Here is a 23,684-nt window from a genome sequence, read left to right as displayed (position 1 = left end):
AGTTACCTCCTCCTGTCTACCGGTTGGGGTCATGATGGTGAACAAGTGTGCAAAGTTTCAAAGCCATATGTCAATGGACTTTGAAAAATATTTGAACTATTACAAAAACTTTAACGTAAATTCTAAGTCGAAAAAGGGGCATAATTCTGTCAAAATGCTTGATACAGTTACCTCCTCCTGTCTACAGGTTGGGGTCATGATGGTGAACAAGTGTGCAAAGTTTCAAAGCCATATGTCAATGGACTTTGAAAATATTTGAACTATTACAAAAACTTTAACATAAGTGGTTACGCCGACGGCGGACACCAACGCCGACGCCGACGCTCGGTGACTACAATAGCTCTACTTATTCTTATTGAATAGTCGAGCTAAAAAAAAATCCTTAAAAATGTACAGATCGAAAGATGGACATATCCGAGTTAACATACATAACATTAACAGTTTTAAAATTATTGAAATATGTAAGTTCCTATCATAATGCATCAAATAGATTATAATCCTCATGTAAACAACTAAAAACACCATTTTCAAAGAGTGAAAAATTGGTTCTAACATTCTATATGATAAACCTGTGTATATCATTTACCTTAAATATAATAGACTCATCAGCATTGTATCTTTTAGCATTCTCAAACACTAGATTAAGATCAGCATACAAATCATCTAACCCAGCATAACCACCAGTCTGTAATACAACAAATTCTAGTTTATAATAATATATAAATATAGTACAGTTTTTAAAATATACAAAAAAATGTGTTAAAGTGTTTAACATTGCATTACTAAATTTGATAAAATATTACATTTCTTTTTTCTTTTCTACATCCAGAGTTCACCTTTGTGAAGAGATTTGTTTTCAATTTTGTAAAAATAATCTCAACATTTGCAGACATGACAATTTTTCATCCCATTAATCTGTCACTATTTATTTCAAATTGTGGGGCAAACAATCTAACTTTCAGTAGAGCTAAGTTATAAGCAAGGGAATGGATATTATGTTATCTTTCATATTCCCTCCTTAAGTAAAGCATTACTGATAAGGTCTTGTAACCATGAGTTAGTGAGTTTAAAACACAACCCTGTACTGTTTTCCTTAATGATATGGTGAAAGACAATATCTCTACCACTTATAACACTGATTCAAGTGAAAAGATAGCACTTACTCATTGCAAAACATGGAAGTGGTTATAGCAACTGTGTAGCAAATTTATGTAATATTGTTGCAGTAGGATAAGCAAATAACCATTTACCTTCAGTTTTTTCTGAACATTTATAATAGAAAGTGGTTTCTTAATCTCTTCATAGTAATCAGGATAGTATCTGAAAATATAAATCATTATCATTATTATTAAAGTCATCATCATCACATAAATTGATAACTGATGGACTTTGTATAGACAAATATTTACAGTGACTCAGGGGTTGATTAAAAATTAATTGAAAAACCGGGGGTATTGCTTGTAACTCCCTTCAGAAAAAAGTAAACAACCAATTACTTCAATTAATATTAAAATCCAAATTGATAGTTTTGTTATAAATAACTCTTGGTTATAAAATATATCTCTTAATGAAAAAAAACATTTTCAATGATACCTATAAGTAAAAAACAGTTGTGCCCTCTTAATAGTAAAAATTAAACAACAATAATATCATACTTTCTTTATTCCATAAGAGTATATTTTAGTAAAAACTCTATGCTTGAAAAGTTTACAAGTCTTGGTCAGTTGAGTTATGATTCTGAAGTCATGTAGAGTGGACTTACGAGAAATACCTTTCAGTAAAATAAATTTAATAAATAAAACGTGCAAATAAAAATCTCAAATTCCAAAATTGCACCCAATACCAAAGACAGAGAACATTTAGGCCTCAATTAAGGACAAACCCCTCTTGCCTAGGAAGTTTTCATGTACGGATTCAATGAATTTTCAAGCCGTCTGGTTGTAAGTATAGTTTTTGACCACATTAAAACAGATGCCACATGGGTTCTCGCTTCCTCATGAGAACATCACTGCGTCTCAGCAACCCAGAATCCTCCTTCGTACTCCATTATATACTGTCGGATTCAATTGGTTTCAGGATACTCCAGGGCAAGCCAAACTGTGCTGGTGGGTTTCTGAACATTTGGTAGTGGCCACGAGTCCTGGAAAAAAGATCTCTTTTCTTGGTATATGACCGTACATTTTTACTTGAATGTTCCTAATAAAATGTCAATTTCCCCCAAAACCCAAAGTGGCTTTCTGAAAGGGGAAAAAATACGCGCGTTAAATTAGAAAGGGGAAAAATTTTAATTCAATACAAAAAAAAAAAAATTGAATGAAATTTTATAAAATTTTTCAAATTTCAGTTTCAATTCCAGCAGAGGCTATCTATAGGGAGAGCTTTCTGTCTTCTTGCTGCTCTCGTGAAGAATGTGTGCAGGGCATTTTAGGGGAAAATATTAGCATTTTCAGGGGAAAATATACCTATTTTCGACTAGGGGAAACAGCCTTTATTTCTGGCTGTAAAAAATACAGGTTTGGAAAAATTCTTACTGGACACTTATATGACATTGGTTTGATTTTCCTGAAGGATTAAGTTATACAAATTATTAATGATTAAGTTCAAAACATTAAAATTTATAATCACTTCAAATTATTTAAAAGAACATTTGCATGATAAAATTACATTTTATATTAGCTTATAATAATTTTATATTGGCTGCCAGTACAGACCAAAAGATCTGGCTCATTGTAAGGTATACAGCTGTAACAAGGCTATGATGATTTGCCATCAATTCCTGTCTATAATAACAGGCAGTGGTCTATTCTTTTTCTTCCATAAAGAAAGAAATTGCAAAATCTAATATATCTTTTAGCACTTTTTTCCTATTTATATACAGCAGAGCATAAAATTACAACTTCATTTATAGATGATAGTGGCAAAATATCGTAGTCCTAAGCATGTACAATTCATTCATAGAAAAATATGGTAATAACATCATTAACAAGCACAAAACTTGTCTGATTACATGAGCTTAAATGGCATTTATTTGTACATAACATAAAAACAAACAAACATAATAAAACTAAATAAATGGTAATTTGAACCAAACAAACCAAACATTTTGCCAAATTAACAATGGGAGTTCATTTTAAAAGTTTACCAGTTTAACTAAAATATTGTCTAAGTTCAATCAAAAGTGTTTGCTTCTTAAACAGAAAACTTTTATACAATTTACATGTATTAACTTTTTTAGGGTAAACTTTTTAAATGTGTTACTCTCATATTTGTTCATAAAACTGGAAAGAAAAGCAACATTGGATACCTCTTTTTCTTCTTAGTTTTTTTTTTCCTTTTTAAAAATTTTTTTTTGGGAATTTTTCTAAACCCTTTAAAAAAGGCTTTTGATAATTTAAATTATAACAGGGTTTTTTTTTCCTGAATAACGGGTTTTTATAGGCTTTTCTGAAAGTACTTTTTAAAATGAAAAATTTGGCCCTTTTTTCCAAAAAGTCTAACGTGCTAAGAAAAAGGGAATTTAAAAAAGAAAAAAACCCCAAAAACCCAAAAATTAAAAAAAAAATTTAAACCCACAAAATTTTTTCCCTTTTTTTTTAAAAAGTTTTTAAAGCATTAAAAGCAATATTTAAAAATTTTAAAAAGCAAACCCCCTCAAAACCATTTTATTTAAAATATATGAATTGTATTTTTAAAACTTTTTAATAAAAATTTTCCCCCCTTAACCCCTGACATTAAACTAGACCTGGATTAAGTTTTTCCAAATGAGTTTTAGATTTTAAAATGTATGTTATTTTGGGAAACCCCTTCCCAAGGTTTTTAAAGGTATGCATTTCGGGCCCTTTACAAGCCCTTAAATTTAAAAAAAGGGGCCACAAAGATGTTTAATAACAATTTTAGAAAAAAAAGGTTTTTCCAAAAAGAAAAAATTTTGTAAATTACACTGATGTATTTCAAGTGATACCTTCTCACAATTATGTATATCATACCTGTGTCTCTCTGTGGATTTAGCATTAGATTTCCTATGCTCAACCTCTTTCTTCTTTAAGTCAAATACTTTCTTCAGTGTACAGGCATCCTAGTAAAACAAAACATGTTTAATAAAAACTTCTATCAGAAATATTTTTAAGAAAACATACTATGAATAAAGAACAGATTCTGCATGGACTTTATACTCGTATTTGAGGAAGAAATTGACATTCACTATTTCAGCACTTCTTAGTATATTACTTTTGTTTTAATTTGCTAGGTTTCGGGAAACTCACTATATAAAGGTCTTACTGCCACTGTACAGTTTATCTAATGCAACAAAAGCCAAGTAGTGACAGTTTACCAACAGATTTTGGTCTTCATTTTTAAAGAGATTTCAATTGACAGAAAACGGCTCCCACATTTGATATATCATGTGGAAAAACTCGCAGCTGCCAGCAGAACCTCAACTATTTTAAAGATATCCAATAACATTTCAAACATATATGAATTAACAATAGCAATAATCTAGTCATCAAATTTATTTTATTCCGTGGTATACCTTATATATAAGTGATTTAGGTTCATTAAATGTTTTGGCATTGTGAACCATCAGTCCTATATCTCTGTCCATCTCATCAAAACTTCTGTATTCATTGTCCTGAATCTTCTTAGCAATCATCTTTAAATCAATTGGCTCCTTTATAACATCATAGTAGTTGGGGTACAGCTGAAAAATATAAAGTTAATACTTGAAAACAACACATCAGTAATTTTACTCGTGTTTTTTTTCCGCCTCATTAACAGCTATAAATGTATGAGTATGTAATAAAGTAATGTTTAACTCTTGTCATTTTTTATATTTTTTCTAGTTCCTACCTTATGAATCATAATTTTAATCTTCAAACACCTCAATTTATAATCAAGAAAATTCACAAATATTAACTTTTACAGTGCCTGCAAATCAATTCAGTGCCCCTTCATTATCCTGGAAGTAAACAATTTTTTCTGTTGTCCCCAGAAGATTAAGGATAGAAACAACTAATAATTCCTTGTCAAATGATTATTCCTTGTAAAGCAATAAGATAAGTACTAACTGTTTTATATGGGAGGAGATGGAAAGGTTCACTGATGGTACGTTCCCCATCCTGGGCATTTACAACAGCTGCAAATAGTGCCTCCAGGTCCTCCGGATCACAAGCATTTTCATCATCAACATCTGGAGGAGGTAATCCCTTCATCTTGGCACCTTCTTGTTGTACAATGTTCGCTATCTTTGACTGAAATATATTACAATTCCAAATATCAGTTTGATTCTACTTTCTATATCATTTGAAATAACATTTGTATAGAATAATCAATACTTTTTTCATTATCCTTAGTTTAAATGTGTGTTTCTATCTGGATCACAAAAAGGCATGCAAAATGTTGATTATACTAGGTGAAGGGTACACTTTCAAAACAGACTTTTGACATGTGAATAACAACTTTATAGTACCATAGATATTATTTCAATGAAATCATACTAAAATATCTCATTAAAAAACAACTTTTTAAACTCTGAAAGCAAAGGAAGGTTAAATAGCATGTCTTTGAATTTCATTAATCAAATTTTAAAAAGTTTGAATTATATTAGCAGCACAGTAGTCTATGTTTGTTTATTTTATGATTGGTTCTGTTTTTTTGTTTAAATGTTTTTCGTTTATTTTCTTTCAGTAGTAAAGTCATAAACTAGCATTAAAATTACCTGTAGCTGTTCAAGAGAGACATTGTTATCATCCGGTTCATCTTCATCATCATCATCCATGATACTTTTGTTATCTCCAAATGTTTCCACTAGTAACTCATCACGTATCTCATAATATAGATCTAACAAATCTGTAGCATCTATATACTCCTGTGATCCTTTCTGTAAAATATGTATAACCAATGTTAGATATATGGCATACAAGAAGGTAAACAATCCCTTTAAAATGTAAGAAATACTTCATTATATGGCATACAAGAAAAAGGCAAATAAGCTCTTCAATATTAAAGAAAAACTTGAACATGTCCAAAAATACCATTTTCAGAAATAAATCAACATCAAAACCTTCATAGAATTAACTGCACATTTTGGTTATGTAATGTCTGCACTTGAAATATAAATAATATCAGCAGATATACCAAGTGTATTTGGCAGGATAAGGTTCTTTCTGGTATCTTAGTATAACAACCTTCAATTATGAGTCTAGAACATAATAAATATCTACTAGTATTGGGCCTTGTGTCACATTAATAGTATTTATGTCATAAGACTACTTTCTATCTTCACTAGTGGAGGAAAACAACAACTACAACTCCTCATTATTTCAAACACAAATTGGCTGGCATCTGTTTAGAAATTCCACTTACAATGAAATAACTGGACATCTTTAAATTCCCAAGCAGTATTCAAACCCACAGGAAGAAGAGATAACATTACATACAAATACAGTACTTCTCTATACTTATAATAAGAATAATTATAATAAGAAATATTTTCAAATAAATAAACATACAATACATAGTAAACTAAAAAGATAGTCTTGTTTATATGGCAAATGTACCTTATAATAAGCTCTAGCATTGTTCACCATGAGTTCAACATCAGCTGTCAGTTGTTCTATCTCCTCATACTCATCCATCTTCATTTTCTGTTGTATTTTCAGCATGTCCATGGGTTGTGTAACCACCTCATAATAATCAGGGTTTGTCCTAATAATAAAGTTTATATTAACAACTGTCAGAAAACTCAACTTACTGAGATATAACTTTTGGTTTATTCAATGATGATAACTAAGTTTGACTCTCACAAGTCTTTATGAGGGATATGAAATATTCTTTTGGTTAGAACAAAGTCCATCTATAACATTAAGTTTAACCTTCAGAGTACAAACCAGTCTGAACAAACACAGTCTGAAAGGCCCTATACTATTAGCTGCACATTAATATTTTTATACTGAAATCTCTTTACCATGGACAGTTTATATGATAAACAAGTCAAGTCCATTGTAAAGATTGAGCAGGGTAAGAGATAAACCTGCATAAATAAGTCAGGCTTTTAAAATAAGAGATGTCCTCCTAGAGGAGGTGGACTTTTTTTTATCACAAGACGAAATCAAATGAGATAATTTTACAAAACCTCACAATAACAAAGTTCATATAAATTGATTTTCTAAAAACTAGTGAATCTTATTTTCTTCATTATTTATCTAAAATGAAAATTTACCTTCGTTTTGGTATTCTGATAAAAGATTCACAGAGTAGTTTCCCTTCTTCAGATTTGTAGTTCCTGATAGTCTCAAACAACTCCTGAATAATCTCAGCCTGAAATTATATCACATTTCAACAATAAGTAGCAATAACTTTATGTTTAACATAATTCTATATTGTCAGTCAATGATATTTCTGGATAAGTCATGGTTGCTTTTTATCTAAAATTTATCATTAATACTGCCATTTATTAAACAAATATTGTAACAAATTATAACCTGAAAAAGTGAAATTGCCATAGCTTATAAAGAAGCCGCACAAAAAACCAAATGCCTTTTTATGATTCAAGTTTCTTAACCTTTTATTATTAGCAGTTCTAGATCCTTAATTACATAATAAATTCAACCATACCCAAACTTATCATCAGATAAAAAACAAATCTGATATGTGTTTTAAAACCCTATATTTCATGCATAATATCCACATCAACTAGAGAATTAGAGTAACTATAGAGATACAAAATATTCTTTGAGCAGACAATATTGTTACACCACTACAACTGTATGCTGTATAACATGCCTTAATGACAACAAAAGTGTCAACACAACTAACAAGAGGGCCATGATGGCCCTAAGGTCGCTCACCTGTATATAGCCCCCCCCCCCCCCCCCCATAAGAAGATGTTTCATGCTAAACATCTTAGCTCTAGCTCATTGGGCTTTTTAAAAGAAAATTTTTTTAAGTTTTTACTATACACATAAAGTTAAAAACAATGACACCCCTGGGGCGGGGCCAGTTTTGACCCAAGGGCTTTTATTTGAACAAACTTTGTAGACACTTACTAGAAGATGTTCCATGCTTAAGATCTAAACTCTAGCTATTTGGGTTTTTTCAAAGAAGATTTTAAGTTTTTGCTATACACATATAAGGAAAATCAATGACCCCCGGGACGGGGCCAATTTTGACCCCAGGGCTTTTATTTCAACAAACTTTGTAGACACTTACTAGAAGATGTTTCATGCTTAATATCTAAACTCTAGCTATTTGGGTTTTTTCAAAGAAGATCTTTTAAGTTTTTGCTATACACATATAAGGAAAATCAATGACCCCCGGGGCGGGGCCAATTTTGACCCCAGGGCTTTTATTTGAACAAACTTGGTAGACACCTATTAGAACATGATTGATGCTAAATATCTTAGCTCTAGCTCTTTGAGTTCTTTAAAAGAAGATTTTTTAAGTTTTTACTATATGCATATAGGGAAAATCAATGACCCCCTGGGGCGGGGCCAATTTTGACCCCAGGGCTTTTATTTGAACAAACTTGGTAGACACCCATAAGAAGATGTTCCATGCTAGACATCTAAGCTCTAGCTCATTGGGCTTTGTAAAAGAAGATTTTTTTAAGTTTTTGCTATACACATAAAGTTAAAAACACTGACACCCCTGGGGCGGGGCCAGTTTTGACCCCAGGGCTTTTATTTGAACAAACTTTGTAGACACTCACTAGAAGATGTTTCTTGCTTAATATCTAAACTCTAGCTATTTGGGCTTTTTCAAGAAGAGTTTAAGTTTTTGCTATACACATATAAGGAAAATCAATGACCCCCGGGGCGGGGTCAATTTTGACCCCAGGGCTTTTATTTCAACAAACTTTGTAGACACTTACTAGAAGATGTTTTATGCTTAATATCTAAACTCTAGCTATTTGGGTTTTTTCAAAGAAGATTTTTTTAAGTTTTTGCTATACACATATAAGGAAAATCAATGACCCTCGGGGCAGGGCCAATTTTGACCCCAGGGCTTTTATTTCAACAAACTTGGTAGGCACCTATTAGAACATGTTTGATGCTAAATATCTTAGCTCTAGCTCTTTGAGTTCTTTAAAAGAAGATTTTTAAAGTTTTTACTGTATGCATATAGGGAAAATCAATGACCCCCTGGGGCGGAGCCAATTTTGACCCCAGGGCTTTTATTTGAACAAACTTGGTAGACACCCATTAGAACATGTTTCATGCTGAAATATCTTAGCTCTAGCTTTTTTGAGTTCTTGCAAAGAAGATTTTGTAAGTTTTTACTATATGCATATAGGGAAAATCAATGACCCCCTGGGCGGGGCCAATTTTGACCCCAGGGCTTTTATTTGAACAAACTTGGTACACACTCATTAGAAGATGTTTCATGCTGAATATCTTAGCTCTAGCTTCTTCGGGTTCTTTAAAAGAAGAATTTTTAAGTTTTTACTATATGCATATAGGGAAAATCAATGACCCCTGGGGCGGGGCCAATTTTGACCCCAAGGATTTATTTTTGAACAAACTTGGTAGACACTCACTAGAAGATGTGTTCCATGCCAAATATCTAAGCTCTAGCTCTTAGGGTTTTTTAAAAGAAAGAATATTTAAAAGTTTTTTCTTTCGGTTGCCATGGCAAACCAGAGTTCTGCATGTGGAATTAAATTCTTTGAACAATTTTTAAAGGTGACCACCAAAGGAACATTCCTGTGAAGTTTGGATGAAATTGGCTTAGTGGTTTATGAGGAGATGTCATTTAAAGTAAAAGTTTACGGACGACGGACGGACGACGGACGGACGGACGCCGGACGAAAAGCGATCACAAAAGCTCACCCTGTCACTTTGTGACAGGTGAGCTAAAAATTGAGAGGGGGGGGGGGGGGCTTTCCTATGGTTTTTCCTTTTCTTTAATCTTCTCAAATTATCTGAAAGTAGTCTTGCATTTCAGAGTAAGAGCTAAACAGTCTGTCTGTATTCAAGAAACAACTGAGTCCTGGTCCTCATGGTTATTTAACTTTTTTTCTGAGACCTGTCATTGGTCACTGGATATTAAGTGCCGGTTTCTAACCAATCAATTTACTGAGATCTGTTTGTCTGTCATTGGTGGTTTCTGACCAATCAAATAACTGAGATCTGAGTCTGAGCTTGGAATTTTTTTTATATAACCTTGGACCATGTATATCAATGCAGAAAGTTTTGTATATAACTGGTTGCATTAATTTAATAATTATAATACACAGTAGGCCTATGTAGAATTTCTGAAAAAATAAATATTGTAACCAAGCTAAAAACAGAAGCAAAATCAACGGAATAAATGTGTGAACCAGGGAAAACACTATAAATTAGATGGAAGGAATACATTGTACAAGCATGCTGAAAACAAAAGAAACCACAAACTATTAATATAAATGTAAACTACAACTGAAATATAGAATATAGATTTTAGTTGGAATGTCTACAAGTCTACAAATATAATGATATGAACAGAATAGATAATCAATCAAACAATTACTGCAAATGATGTTCAATAAATGTTTGATAAGACAAAAACATAATACACAATAAAGAAAAACATCTTGAAAAAAGGGTGCCATAGTCACAAAATACGCCCGTTTACGAAAGCTTTAGATGGAGATGGGGGCATTATGGATAAGTGTTACCTAGCAAGCAAGTTTTTATTCTTGGCACTGTGTTGTTAAATGAACCTTAAAACAAATCAGTAGGGAAGATATGCACAGGATGTGTGACCTTGACCTTGGTCGCAGGGACCTGAATTTTATGCACGGCACTCGGCCTCACAATGATGAACATTTGTGCCAAATTATATTGAAATCCTCTATGCATGTAAGAAGTTTTGCTCCAACAAGCGTTTTTCTATGAGCTCTAACTGTGACCTTCACCTTTGACCTAGAGACTTGGTTCATGTGCAGGGCACTACGTCTCATGGTGGTGAACCAATTCTATAAAGTAACATTAAAATTCCTCCATGCATGTAGAAAATATGCTCCGGACAACATCTGGATATTTAATCATCTCCAGTGACCTTGACCTTGCAAATATTAACCTAAATTAAATGTGTCACACCTGTAGCCATGATAAGTTACCATTTGTGCTACAAATCCATCAATAAATGATGATTAAATGGTCCCTATACACATCTTCAAATTTTTATCTGAACTTTGACCTCTATGTGTAACCTTGACTTTGGTCGCAGGGATCTGAATTTTGCGTGCGACACTCAGCCTCACAATGGTGAACATTTTGTGCCAAGTTTATATTGAAATCCTCTATGAATGTAGAAGTTTTGCTCCGGACAAGTCGTTTTTTCAAGTGAGCTCTAAGTGTGACCTTGACCTTTGGACCTGGATCCATGCATGGAGCAATACATATCATGGTGGGTGAACATTTCCATAAAGTATTAATAAAAATTTCTTCCATAACATGTAGGAAATATGCTCTAGACAAAAATCTGGGATATTTCACCATCTTTTAGTGACCTTGACCTTGCATATATTTGACCTCAGTGATTTTTTTTTCGTGTATTCTACAGCCGAATAAAGGGCTGTTTTCCTAGCCACAAATAGATATATTTTCCCCTAAAAATGCTTTAATATTTTTTCCGCTAAAATGCCCGTGCAACATTCTTCACCATGACTTAAAGCATCTGACTAATATCAGCTAGAAGATAAAGCTGTTCTTAAGATATCCTCTGCTATGTAACCATGCAGTGAAAGTGAAATGAAATTAAAATTTTATAAATGTTGGGGTAAATTACATTCTCAGTTGTTGGTATTTGATTCCCCCCTTTTCTGATTTATCGCGCTATATTTTCCCTTCAGAAAGCCACAGGTTGTTTTGAAAATTGCAAAAAAAATCACTGGACCTTAAGTACATGTGTCACAGCCGGTAGTCATGATAATGACCAATTTGTGTTTACAATCCCTCAATTTAAATGATGATTAAATCGTCCCGATACACATCTTCATATTTTTTAACTCTAAACTTTGAACCTCTATGTGTGACCTTGACCTTGGGCTGCAGGGACCTGAATTTTGTGGCACGCACTCGCCTCACAATGGTGAACTTTGTGCCAAGTTTATATTGAATCCTCTATGCATGTGGAATTTTTGCTCCGGACAAGCGTTTTTTGCAATTGAGCTCTAACTGTGACCTTGACTTTGACTAGAGACCCAGTTCATGTGCATGACAATGGCCCTTCTCATAATGGTGAACATTTCTATGAAATTTTCATTAAAATCCCTCCCATGCGTTGTAGGAGATTATGCTCCGGACAAAATTCTGGATATTCATCAACTTTAAGTGACCTTGACCTTGTATATATTGACCTAAATTATATGTATCAGCAGCCCATAGTCTTGATAATGAACCATTTGGTGTTAACAATTCCGCTCAATAAATGATGATTAAATGGTCCATAATACACATCTTTCAATAATTTTTAATGTGAACTTTGACCTCTATGTGTGACCTTGAAACTTGGCCGCAAGGACCTGAATCTTGCGCGCGACACTCGGGTCCGCTTCACAATGGTGAACATTTGTGCCAAGTAATATTGAAATCCTCTATAGCATGTGGAAATTTGCTCCGGGCAAGCATTTTTCATAATGAGCTCTAAGTGTGACTTGACCCTTTGACCTAGAGACCTGGTTCATGTGCGCGCACTGCTCCCTCATAGTGGTCGGACTTTCTATGAAAGTTTATTAAAAAACTCCATACATGTTAGGAGATATGCTTCCGGACAAAAATTGGACGCGCCCCGCCGGTCCGCCCCGGGGCGTTTCCATATAAATTCCCCCTTTTTTTAAACGGCGGTATAAAAAAGGTAATTGCTCGTTGTGTTACTAGTAGGGTCAAAATTAAGTTATGTTTTGAGGCTGTTTGCGGTCAAGTCAGAAGGGCTGGAACAATATTTTTTTTATTTATTGGGTTGTTTGTCATCACAACCCCAAAATTAGTGAAAAGTAATGGAACTTTCCAGCTTTCGGTGGAGGAAAACTCCCAGTTACCCTCCCTCAGTACATTGTTTGAGTGGGCACCTGAGGCCAACCACCAACATTAGCTAACTGGTTAGAGCTTCATCACATGAAAGAATCCAAAGTGAGAGGCAAGTTGTTTGAAGTCAAACCACCTTAATCACGGACGCCTGAAGGCTGGATATAGAAAGCCAAACTTACAGCCATCTACAAGAAAAAAACACCTGGCTATCAGTAGGAGCTATTAGAATGCCTTTAATACCCTATTTTTATATGAAGAAAAAAATAGTAAAATTTGAACAGAGCCAGTCATAGTGAACGCTGCAGACTTTATTATATTTACTATTTTATGTTTAATGTATGTAACAGTACATGCACAAACATTGTAAAATCTGATGAACCTGGGTAGGCAATTTTTTTATGTATCTATGATTCATATTAAAACACTAAATCAATGCTTTGCCATTTCAATTTCAATTGTATGTGTTTAAAAACATAATGAAACTTGTTTGGTGTGAAGGAGAGAATAAATAATACACCCCCAGATAGAAGAGATTTTACATAAACAAGTATACTGTATACACATCATCAGAGTTATATCTAAACACAATTATAGCAGCAATTCCTTTCTAAATAATTTGACAAATTTCTTTTAATCCTTATAGTTACATTATTTTTTATGAATCATAATGGTATAAGCAAAATGAATGTGTCATAAAATTATGCCAAATAAATAAAATCAATAAATAAACTCAACTCAACAAAATTTGTGCATAAGAAAATGTAAAACAAAAAACTTAGGAAGGGATTGCTTAAAGTAAAATAAACTAAGAAACAACCATCAGTAAAAACCAGGAAAATACTTTCATATACATAATTATTCCTTTCATCCATATACAATCACTTAATTTCCTATTTATTTAAATTCTAATTAGTTATTATTTCATGTTTCCCATTTTACTTTTTAAACATTTCAAATTACTGTCCAAAAATGTTTATAAAGAATACTTATATGATTGAAAAATGAACAAATATATATTTTTTGGACATAAATTTTGCCTTCTTAATATGACTGGGGTGACAACAAACTTCTTCCCACCTCATCCCATAAGTATAAACCATATATTTGACAGAAAAGACAACACTCACAAAGGGTGGGGGGGGGGGGGGCTGGATTTTGTCTGTTAACTTATACAACTAATGATAGTCTTTTATTATAATGAGACTTTTTTCAAAGCCATCCTCAACAAAGGCTGTCAGATGGACAGGGTAGCCATCAATTCTCAATGCTAAAGTGAAACAAAGGTCACAAAGTACACAGCAGGGAAATACTCATTCTAGAGTTTTTGGTCTTTATTAATAACCTACAGTTTTAACCATGAAAATATGTCCAACCAAAAACTTTATATACCAAGGGTACAAAGGGGTAAAATCCATGACTTATCAAGGATCTCGACTAAACAGCGACCAATGATTGTGATCCCATTGATCTTGACTCAACAGTGACAAATGATTGTGATCCCATGGATGTTGACTTAACAGTGACCAATGAGTGTGATCCCATGGATCTAGACTAAACAGTGACCAATCATTATGATCCATGGATCTTGACTGAACAGTGACTGAACTTGACTGAACAGTGACAAATGATTGTGATCCCATGTATCTTGACTGAACAGTGACAAATGATTATGATCCCATGGATCTTGACTAAACAGCGACCAATGATTGTGATCCCATGGATCTAGACTAAACAGCGACCAATGCTTGTAATCCCATGGATCTTGACTGAACAGGGCCCAATGATTGTGATCTGATTGATCTTGACTGAAAAGTGACAAATGATTATGATCCCATGGATTTAGATTAAACAGTGACCAATGATTATAAAACCATGGATCTTGACTGAACAGGGCCCAATGATTGTGATCCCATGGATCTTGACTGAAAATGACCAAAGATTGCGATCCATGGATCAGACCCAAACAGCCACCCAAAGATTGAATCCCCTGGATTTGGGGGTGAATAGGGGGCCCCAAAATTTTTGATCCCCTGGATCTTTAACTGAAAAAGGGCCCAATGAAATTTTGATCCAAAGGATCTTGAACTGAACAGTGACAAATGAAATTTGATCCATGGATCAAAACTAAAAAGTGAGCAAAAGTTGTCATCCCCCCTGGGGTCTTGATGGAAAAAAGTGACCTAAATTGTGAAATTCCCCTTGGTTCCTTTACTGAAGTGGGTTGGTTTTCCCAAAAATAATGTTTTTTGAAGATTCAAATAAATAAATGAAACTTTTAAACAAAAACCAAACTTAACCCCGGTTTTCCCAAAACAATTTTAATAAAATTTTTAAATTTAATTTTAACCCAAAAAAGTGTAAATAAGTAGCTGTCAATTTCTGTATATATATAAATATATGACAGGTGTAGACCTTCCTGGTTTTTACAATTAAATAATCATGTATGACAACAAGTGATGTGAGGGTTCTTACAATATCAACATCATCTGTTTGTGATGTGGAAGCCTGTCCCTGAAATTATAACATAATCTCTTTTCATTATGTTTGTGCAAACTTGGAGAAAAAGCAATTCTTCTGGAGTCTTAAAATTATATAATCTTTCAAAAAAAAATTGCTACCTTAAATTGTCATTTTCCATAAAAAAAACCAACTGTTTCCAATGTTCTATTGTAAAGCTGTTAAAAAAACAAGACCTGTCAGTAGGACAGCATGCTCAACTTTCTCAGTGCTTGATAGTAAAACTAGAGCCTGGATAATGTAGAATATTCTAAGTTCAAAATGGGCCATAATTCTGTTAAAATACACTTTAGAGTTATTGACCTTGGACAGTGATTTCCTTTTTTGCTCTCAAATAATTGTGTGAAGTTTTAACCCATTCCCTCTGGAAGTTTTGGAAATACTTATTTGCATGCAAAAACTTACCTGAGGTGTGATGGTCATGCCAGGGCCAGTACAATAGAATAATACATATTTCCATAAAACATGTAGTTTCTACTTTCTATAATAATGTAATTCTGGTATAGATTCAATATTAAAAGGAGGGTCAGTAGAACCAGACTTAATGTGATATGTATACTGAAAATAACATATTGATTGAGGCTATTACATTTTAATAAATATAAAAAGAAATAAACTTTGCAAGCTTTGTAAAGAAATACCATTTGCACATTCTGAAATGCTTCACAATATAAATGTCTATGATTCTTGGACATAAGTATCAAATGATTCAATATATAATTATATTAGTTTGGAGACATTAAAACAGGTCTCTATCTAAATTATATATGCATGTTAATACAAACAAATTATTTTAGGTAATACTCAAAGATATGTACTTTGTTTAAAGTAATAATCAAAGGCAACAATGCAAGTTAATGAGGTTTCACAAAAGAATGACCACCAAAATGTTAGTGAAATGACATGATTTCAATATAAAATCTTTTTGTAGGGAGGTAACAAGGTCAAAAAGGTTGTGTGTTTTTAACTTCAAATTACTGGTCAGTTAATGTGTTATGATTACTGTAGTTGCAAGTGCTGGACCAAAACAAAATTAACCTTTCCAAAAAAGGAACCAAAAATGAACCCTACATATATGAATAAGAGGGCCATGATGGCCTTGAAAATGCTCACCTGTATATAGGCCCCTGGGGTGGGGCCAATTTTAACCAAAGGGCTTTTATTTGAACAAACTTGGTAGCCACCCATTAGAAGATGTTTCATGATAAATATCTAAGCTCTAGCTCTTTGGGGTTTTATAAATGAAGATTTTCTAAGTTTTTACTATATACATACACTGTAAAGGGAAAAACAATGACCCCCTGGAGCGGGGCCAATTTTGACCCCAGGGCTTTTATTTGAACAAACTTGGTATACACCCATAAGAAGATGTATCATGCTTAATATTTAAGCTCTAGCTATTTGGGTTTTTTTAAAAGAAGATTTTTTTAGTTTTTACTACATACAAATATGGAAAATCAATGACCCTCCCAGGGGTGGGGCCAATTTTGACCCAAGGGCTTTATTTGAACAAACTTGGTATACACCCACTAGAAGATGTTTCATGCCTTATATTTAAGCTCTAGCTATTTGAGGTTTTTACTAAGTTTTTACTATATACAAATAAGGAAAATCAATGACCCCCCCCCCCAGGGCCAATTTTGACCAAAGGGCTTAACTTGGTAGACACTGACTAGACAATGTTTTATGCCAAATATTTAAGCTCTAGATTTTTTCAGTTTTTTCTTTCGGTTGCCATGGCAACCAGAGTTCTGCATGGAATTAAATTCTTTGAACAATTTTTTAAGTTGACTACCAAAGGAACATTCCTGTTAAGTTTGGATGAAATTGGCTTAGCTGTTTATGAGGAGATGTTGTTTAAAGTAAAAGTTTACGGACTGCCGGACAAAAAGCAATCACAAAAGCTCACCATGTCACTTTGTGACAGGCGAGCTGAAGATTACCCTTACCATAATATGTTATATATTATATAAAGATACACCATGCTGCTACCTCAATATTACTGTTCTTTTGAGAAAATTGAAAATTTCTGTCTTTTTTACAAACTCAATTATTATATTCAAATTCTACAAAGATATTATAAACCTCTAATTTGGACTAGCTTACAACATTCTAAACATGTTTTAAGTGGATAATATTAAATTATTTTTAACATTCTGTAACAAAAAGATGGTCAAAAAACTGTGTTGATTCAAAATAATGTATTTTTCATTTGAAATACTGAATTATTGCTCATGAAAAAAGGAAAAACTGATTACCAGCTATAGTACACATCATTCTTATTAAAGTGTATACAGCTATACATTTGTGATCTTTGGATTGCAAAAAGATTGTTTATATCATGATGGAAATAACTACAGAATAAAATAAAAGATGGGCCAAATAATCACTAAGTGGTAGTAGAAAGGGAATATTTTGTTTCAGAATGTTTTACAACATTTATGTGTGTTAAGTAACAGAGACATTTTGTTACAACTTTTTCAAGAAATTATCATAAGGTTATGAAAACAATGTAATTTTACTGTTTTTAAATGTTTACAAAACTTTTCATGAGACAAAGCTTTATACCCTTTAATATAATAACTTATAAAAATATATTTTCTTATATTTCTGGCCCTGACACTCTTATTTACAATACAAAACCAAACCTTAACAGGGAATACCTCATGCTGGAAAAAAACATGCATCAACAACATAATAACTAAAAATATATATCCAAAGCTAAACATATATGCATGATTCTAGGCTCTTACAAAGTCAATATCTGTTGAAGTGCTCGGCTGACAATCCTGAAATCAAGTAAAAGATTTTACATCTGTAAAACTGGTGTCACAACAAAATAATCCAGGCATGGTTAAATCTGTAAAAGAAACTGGACATTGCATACAGAAATACTAAAAAGCAAGTAAGGTATTGAATCTTAAGTTTATTCTAAGCTCCTAATTTTACATCATTTTGTGGTATATTTAAATTACTTCTTAAACAGTACCAGGGCAAAAACAGTGTTTATTCTAGGATTCGAAAAATAGGGGGGATTTTTATCGAATAGTGAGAGATTATTACATTTGTTGATCTTTTTCCTTCTTTGTCTATGTAAAATTTTCCCCCTCCCTCTCAAAAAATAGGGGTGAATTCTCAAAAATATGGGTGAATCCCCCCATCGCCCCTCCTAGAATAGACACTGCAAAAATTGTGGACTCAAAATAAGACAAGAGTATCACTGACACTGTCACACTCAGTGATGTGGTCTCAACTTTGGCCACAGAGTATGAATTTTACACACAACACTGTGCCTTACAATGTTGAACATTTGTGCTAAAATATATCAAAATCCCAAAATGTGTAATGTAGAAATTTTGCTATGGACAAGTTTTTCCTTCTCAGCTCTAAGTGTGACCTTGACCTTTGACATTGACAGCTGCATAATAGGCTAAACACTATTGCTCAATCATGGTGGTATTATGTAGAAAATATGCTCTGGAAACCATCAGCCAATCTAAGTAAGGGTGATCCCAAAATACATATTTCTTTCAAATAAGCATATAAAAATTCTTTTACCTGGATAGTTATAATATTTCATAGAACTCGTAATCAGTTTGTAGAAAAAAAAATATATATATATCAAAATCAAACTCTTTTTTTTTATAATTAAGGGAATGTCATAACTTCTAATCATTAGTATTTAACAAAATATGTTAGTTTTTAAGAAGAACAACAACATCAACATGGTATACAACTTTATCTCTAAAATAAACAGTTGACTGAATTCTGTAAATAAACGGTTGCCTGAATTTTGTATAAATGTTTTAGAAAGTCATATTATTATTAATACTGCTTTTCTCTTTTAAGCAAGTAGCTGCAATGGGTACATTATAAGTATAACAAAAGGTCTTATAAAAAACCGAGGTTACGAAATGATTCATATACAATACATGTTAACATATACTACTTAGGCAAATAATGGGATTATAATAAACTGAAATCAATCTGTTGACTTACAGGGTCATATTGAAGTTCTTTTTTCCTTTTCTTGCAGGAGGAGACAGAAGTTGGTGTTGGTGAACGTTCTGGATCCTCAGATTTACTTTCTGTATTCCCTCTCTTTCTCTTTGCAGGCATTTTTCTTAATAATCTATAGCAAATTTAAGAAACCAATAGAGTACTTATGGTGAAAAATTTTATATTTGATTCCAATGTATAGTTCTAAATTAATTGAATACTCATTATAATTTCAGACCTTTGCCAATGTGTGTGCCTTTAGAAAATTATTCATGTTAAAATAATCTGTCCTAAGCGCCAATATAATAACATAAAGAGGCTGAAAGTAAAAGGTCACACAAGAGTAGTTGTGGTTTGTTCATCAAATTGTGTGACACTCTAGGAACGGTTGAGGTGCAATTGGATATGTGTTTATGGCAGCAATTTATGTCTTAAATCCACCATCTTTGATGACAATTATGTTTATGTGGTCAACCAATGTTAGTAGAAATAAGAGATCGTGATTGAGGTTACAGCAGTCTATATTAAACCAGACAGCAATTTTGATTATGAATCATCATCACATTTCAGGGTAAAAACAAAAATTCTGATTACAGATAACAACAAGAAACATGGCAATGCCACGAAACCAGGTTTTCAATTATTACCATTGTAGATAAATATGTTGTATTTGAAATACAAATACAAGCAACAAACAATGTAACTATGTGCAATGTAAAACATGAATAATGTAGGAGGAATTGCCACAGAAGAAGTGTTCACTATATATTCTGTATAAGGAAAAAAAACAAAGGGCCATAATTAGGTCAAAAATTATCCAATCACAAAACCCCGACAATATGCGCCAGGGCACTTGATTACAAAGCTTCTGTGAAAGTTTGAACAAAATCCGTTGAGAAATGTAGGACAAGTTCAGCCAGAAGAATTTTTTCACTATATATAGATAATTCTGTATAAGGAAAAAAAAACAAAGGGCCATAAGTAGGTCAAATATAATCCAATCACAAAAACCCTGACAATATGCGCCAGGGCACTTGATAACAAAGCTTCTGTGAAAGTTTGGTCAAAATCCGTTGAGAAATGTAGGAGAAGTTGCGCACAGTAGAAATTGTTCACTACATGTATATATTCTGTACAAGGAAAAAAAAACGAAGGGTCATAATTAGTTCAAATATTATCCAATCACAAAACCCTGACAATATGTCAGGCTTCGCGAAACTGCTGAAACATTTGCCTGACATTCGGTCAGACAAACTTTCAACTCTTGTCTGACCGAAAGAACTTTTGTCTGACCGATTTTTTTTCCCAAATATATGTATATATCTAATACCTTTGTGTTTTTTTCAAGACATAGGAACTTTTAAAGATTTGCAACACAATTTTATTCTCTTAAATAAAACATCAGTTTATCCAGATTGATGGACTCTGTCTGGAAATTTAAACATTCATGATCAAAATCATCATCATCATAATATTATGATCTTTATAAAATTTATAACACAATGTACATTTCATCTTATTTTCTTCCTCGTTAATAACCAACAAGCGGCCATTTTTCCATTTACCCACAAATTTTCTCGGCAGGCGCCTGGACTCGTATTTCTTTTGTTTCGCTTTTTGCCTTCATTAGATAATTAACGTCTTTTGCCTGGCCTAGCCCCAACGTAATAATTTAATAATGCAGTAACACCGACATTTTCTTCCGAGTACAAGATCATCGAAAGTTGTATCTAGAATTTGATTGGACACTAAAAATGAAACGGCGAATCAAAACTCGTTTTACATTTTTTTATTCAAGGGACAAAACTCGGTCTTGATTGGTCTTGGATATATCCCGGTATTCTTACCAGACATAAGGTCCGGAACTCGGAAAAAAATATCGGACCGGCCTGATTTTTGTCGGACATGTCCGACGGTCCGGCAACTTCCTCGAAGCCTGATATGTGGAAGCACTTGATAACAAAGCATCTAAGAAAATTTGGTCAAAATCTGTTGAGAAATGTAGGAGGAGTTGCACACGAAAGAAATTGTTCACTATATATTCTATATATGGAAAAAAACAAAGGGTCATAATTAGGTCAAATATTATCCAATCACAAAACCCTGATAATATGCGCCAGGGCACTTGATGACAAAGCTTCTGTGAGAGTTTGGTCAAAATCCAGAGACAAATGTAGGAGGAGTTCAGTACAGAAGAAATTGTTCACTATATATTCTATATATGGAAAAAAAAACAAAGGGCCATAATTAGGTCAAATATTATCCAATCGCAAAACCCTGACAATATGCGCTAGGGCACTTGATGACAAAGCTTCTGTGAAAGTTTGGTCAAAATCGATTGAGAATTGTAGAAGGAGTTGCGCACAGAAGAAATTGTTTACGCCCACCCACCCGTCCGCCAACATACCTCAATCTAAAAACCAGTTTTTTCCTTTGGAAAACCTCAAGGAAAAAAACAAAGGTTCATAATTAGGTCAAATATTATCTAATCACAAAACCCCGACAATATGTGGCAGGGCACTTGATAACAAAGCTTCTAAGAAAGTTTGGTCAAAATCCGTTGAGAAATGTAGGAGTTGCACACGAAAGAAATTGTTCACTATATATTCTATATAAGGAAAAAAAAAACAAAAGGCCATAATTAGGTCAAATATTATCCAATCACAAAACCCTGATAATATGCGTTATGGCACTTGATGACAAAGCTTCTGTGAAAGTTTGGTCAAAATCCGTTGAGAATTGTAGAAGGAGTGGCGCACAGAAGAAATTGTTTACGCCCTCACACCCGCCAACATATCTCAATCTAATAACCAGATTTTTCCTTCGGAAAACCTGGTTAAAATGGCTGAGAATTAGTGATGTTCCGATTGTCGCAAGTCGCTGATAATCAGTTACTGTTGTGTAAAACGACAATAATCGATTCACAAATAATTGTTCCGCGACGTCGTCGAAAATGTTTAAAGTATCAAAACAAATTAATTCTGGCGGTAATTTTCTTTTAGGAACACCTTGCCGATCGCAAAAAAATTATCTCAGAGACAATTTTGAGTTGAATAGGATCAATACGTGATGTAAACAATAGTAATATATTATGTGATGTGAATGTTATTATTTGACATCCATTGGAAAATTAAATCTATTTCGTAAAATAATAGCTAAGTAGGGTTTAAACTGTGTTGAAAAGTGCTAAATAAAGTTCATGTTACAAAATAAAATCAAGTTCCTTGGGAAAAAATTTTTCTTCCCTATTTCTTTTTAACGCGACTTTAATCGGAAAGTTATCGATTATGTCCCATCCGATTGAACCGATGATCGATTGGGACAAATTTCATCCGATTTCCATCACTACTGAGAATACAATGGTGAGATATTCAGACATTTTGATGATAGGTTGAACACCACCAATTCTTTCATATTTAAATAATAAAAAAAATGTACATGCATTTGTATTGAAAATGTGCTTCATGTTATTAAAACATAAGTGCTTTCCGCATCACAGGTACCACCTATCATATTGAAAAAAATATTTTCTATTTGACTTGGTGTCCAGTTGTCCCTTATCCCTTCTAAGTTCTATGTGCATGTTATGAAATCTAATCAAATTTATTATCTTGTTCAACAGTGAAGATGTATAATTTAACGAAGTAAAATATCAGCTTCTTTCATACACACATAACATGTAAATACGTATATCGTATTCAACATATGCAAATACCTGAGACCTGGAGAAAAAAACCCTGCATTTCGTTTAAATAAAATCGATGAAAAAAATCGATTCTCACGAAAACAAAGAAGATAACGCTTCTGAATATTTTTCAAGAATGAAGAATATCGAAGGAGAGAATGACTTGCACTTCAAAAGCAAATGATAGAAAAGTATGTTTTGTATTATATTTGGCGATAAAAAATGTAACGTAAGCTATTAATACCTTTGCAATTACATGAAACATATAACTTATTTCTAAAACTTCGCATTGGCCGCCATATTCTTTAACGGTGTCACATTACAAATATCCTTCCGGTCGGATAAAACATTACCGTTATGTGTTGAACACCACTAAATATACTTTGAAGAGAAACAAATTTTAGTTGCTAACTGTGGAAGGTGTTTTATATGGGTGGTCAATATTTCTAGAGTAAATATTTCAATAAATGTAGCTT

The 23,684-nt window shown here is 33.0% G+C and overlaps 2 protein-coding genes across 10 annotated transcripts in view; both read right to left on the bottom strand.

Moving 5' to 3' along the window:
- Positions 1-1,316, bottom strand: part of LOC132725688 (protein polybromo-1-like) — a gene marked incomplete at its 3' end in the record, with an annotated part of 41,566 nt that extends 40,250 nt beyond the window's left edge. For 8 of the 9 annotated variants that reach the window (XM_060710868.1, XM_060710869.1, XM_060710870.1 and 5 more), the window contains 2 exon segments: positions 587-685; positions 1,251-1,282. 9 annotated transcript variants of the gene reach the window in all.
- On the bottom strand, positions 557-23,543 carry LOC132725689 (protein polybromo-1-like). Its single transcript, XM_060710873.1, has 12 exons — positions 23,453-23,543; positions 19,524-19,656; positions 15,480-15,518; positions 7,217-7,314; positions 6,555-6,702; positions 5,714-5,875; positions 5,064-5,246; positions 4,529-4,696; positions 3,987-4,075; positions 2,099-2,140; positions 1,251-1,320; positions 557-685 (listed from the first exon to the last, which is right to left on the bottom strand). Exons 2-12 carry the CDS (start codon positions 19,641-19,643, stop codon positions 557-559), a joined length of 1,248 nt encoding a protein of 415 aa, XP_060566856.1. The 5' UTR covers positions 19,644-19,656; positions 23,453-23,543.
- Positions 23,544-23,684: the final 141 nt, after the last annotated feature.

The sequence above is a fragment of the Ruditapes philippinarum genome, unplaced genomic scaffold (genome assembly GCF_026571515.1).
Source record: "Ruditapes philippinarum isolate M1 unplaced genomic scaffold, ASM2657151v2 ctg1379_1_1_1_1, whole genome shotgun sequence".
NCBI classification, from domain to species: Eukaryota; Metazoa; Mollusca; class Bivalvia; order Venerida; family Veneridae; genus Ruditapes; species Ruditapes philippinarum.
This window is presented reverse-complemented; position numbering and strand designations above follow the sequence as displayed.

What these genes read in the sequence shown, in the direction of transcription:
- LOC132725689 (XM_060710873.1), bottom strand. Translation starts at nt 19,643, where the DNA reads ATGCCTGCAAAGAGAAAGAGAGGGAATACAGAAAGTAAATCTGAGGAT. An exon ending in CTAAATCACTTATATATAAG is followed by an intron (nt 4,076 to 4,528) that starts GTATACCACGGA and finishes TTGTTTTACTAG; the next exon opens with GATGCCTGTACACTGAAGAA. An exon ending in AAATCCACAGAGAGACACAG is followed by an intron (nt 2,141 to 3,986) that starts GTATGATATACA and finishes TCTTTTTTCCAG; the next exon opens with GACTCGTGGCCACTACCAAA.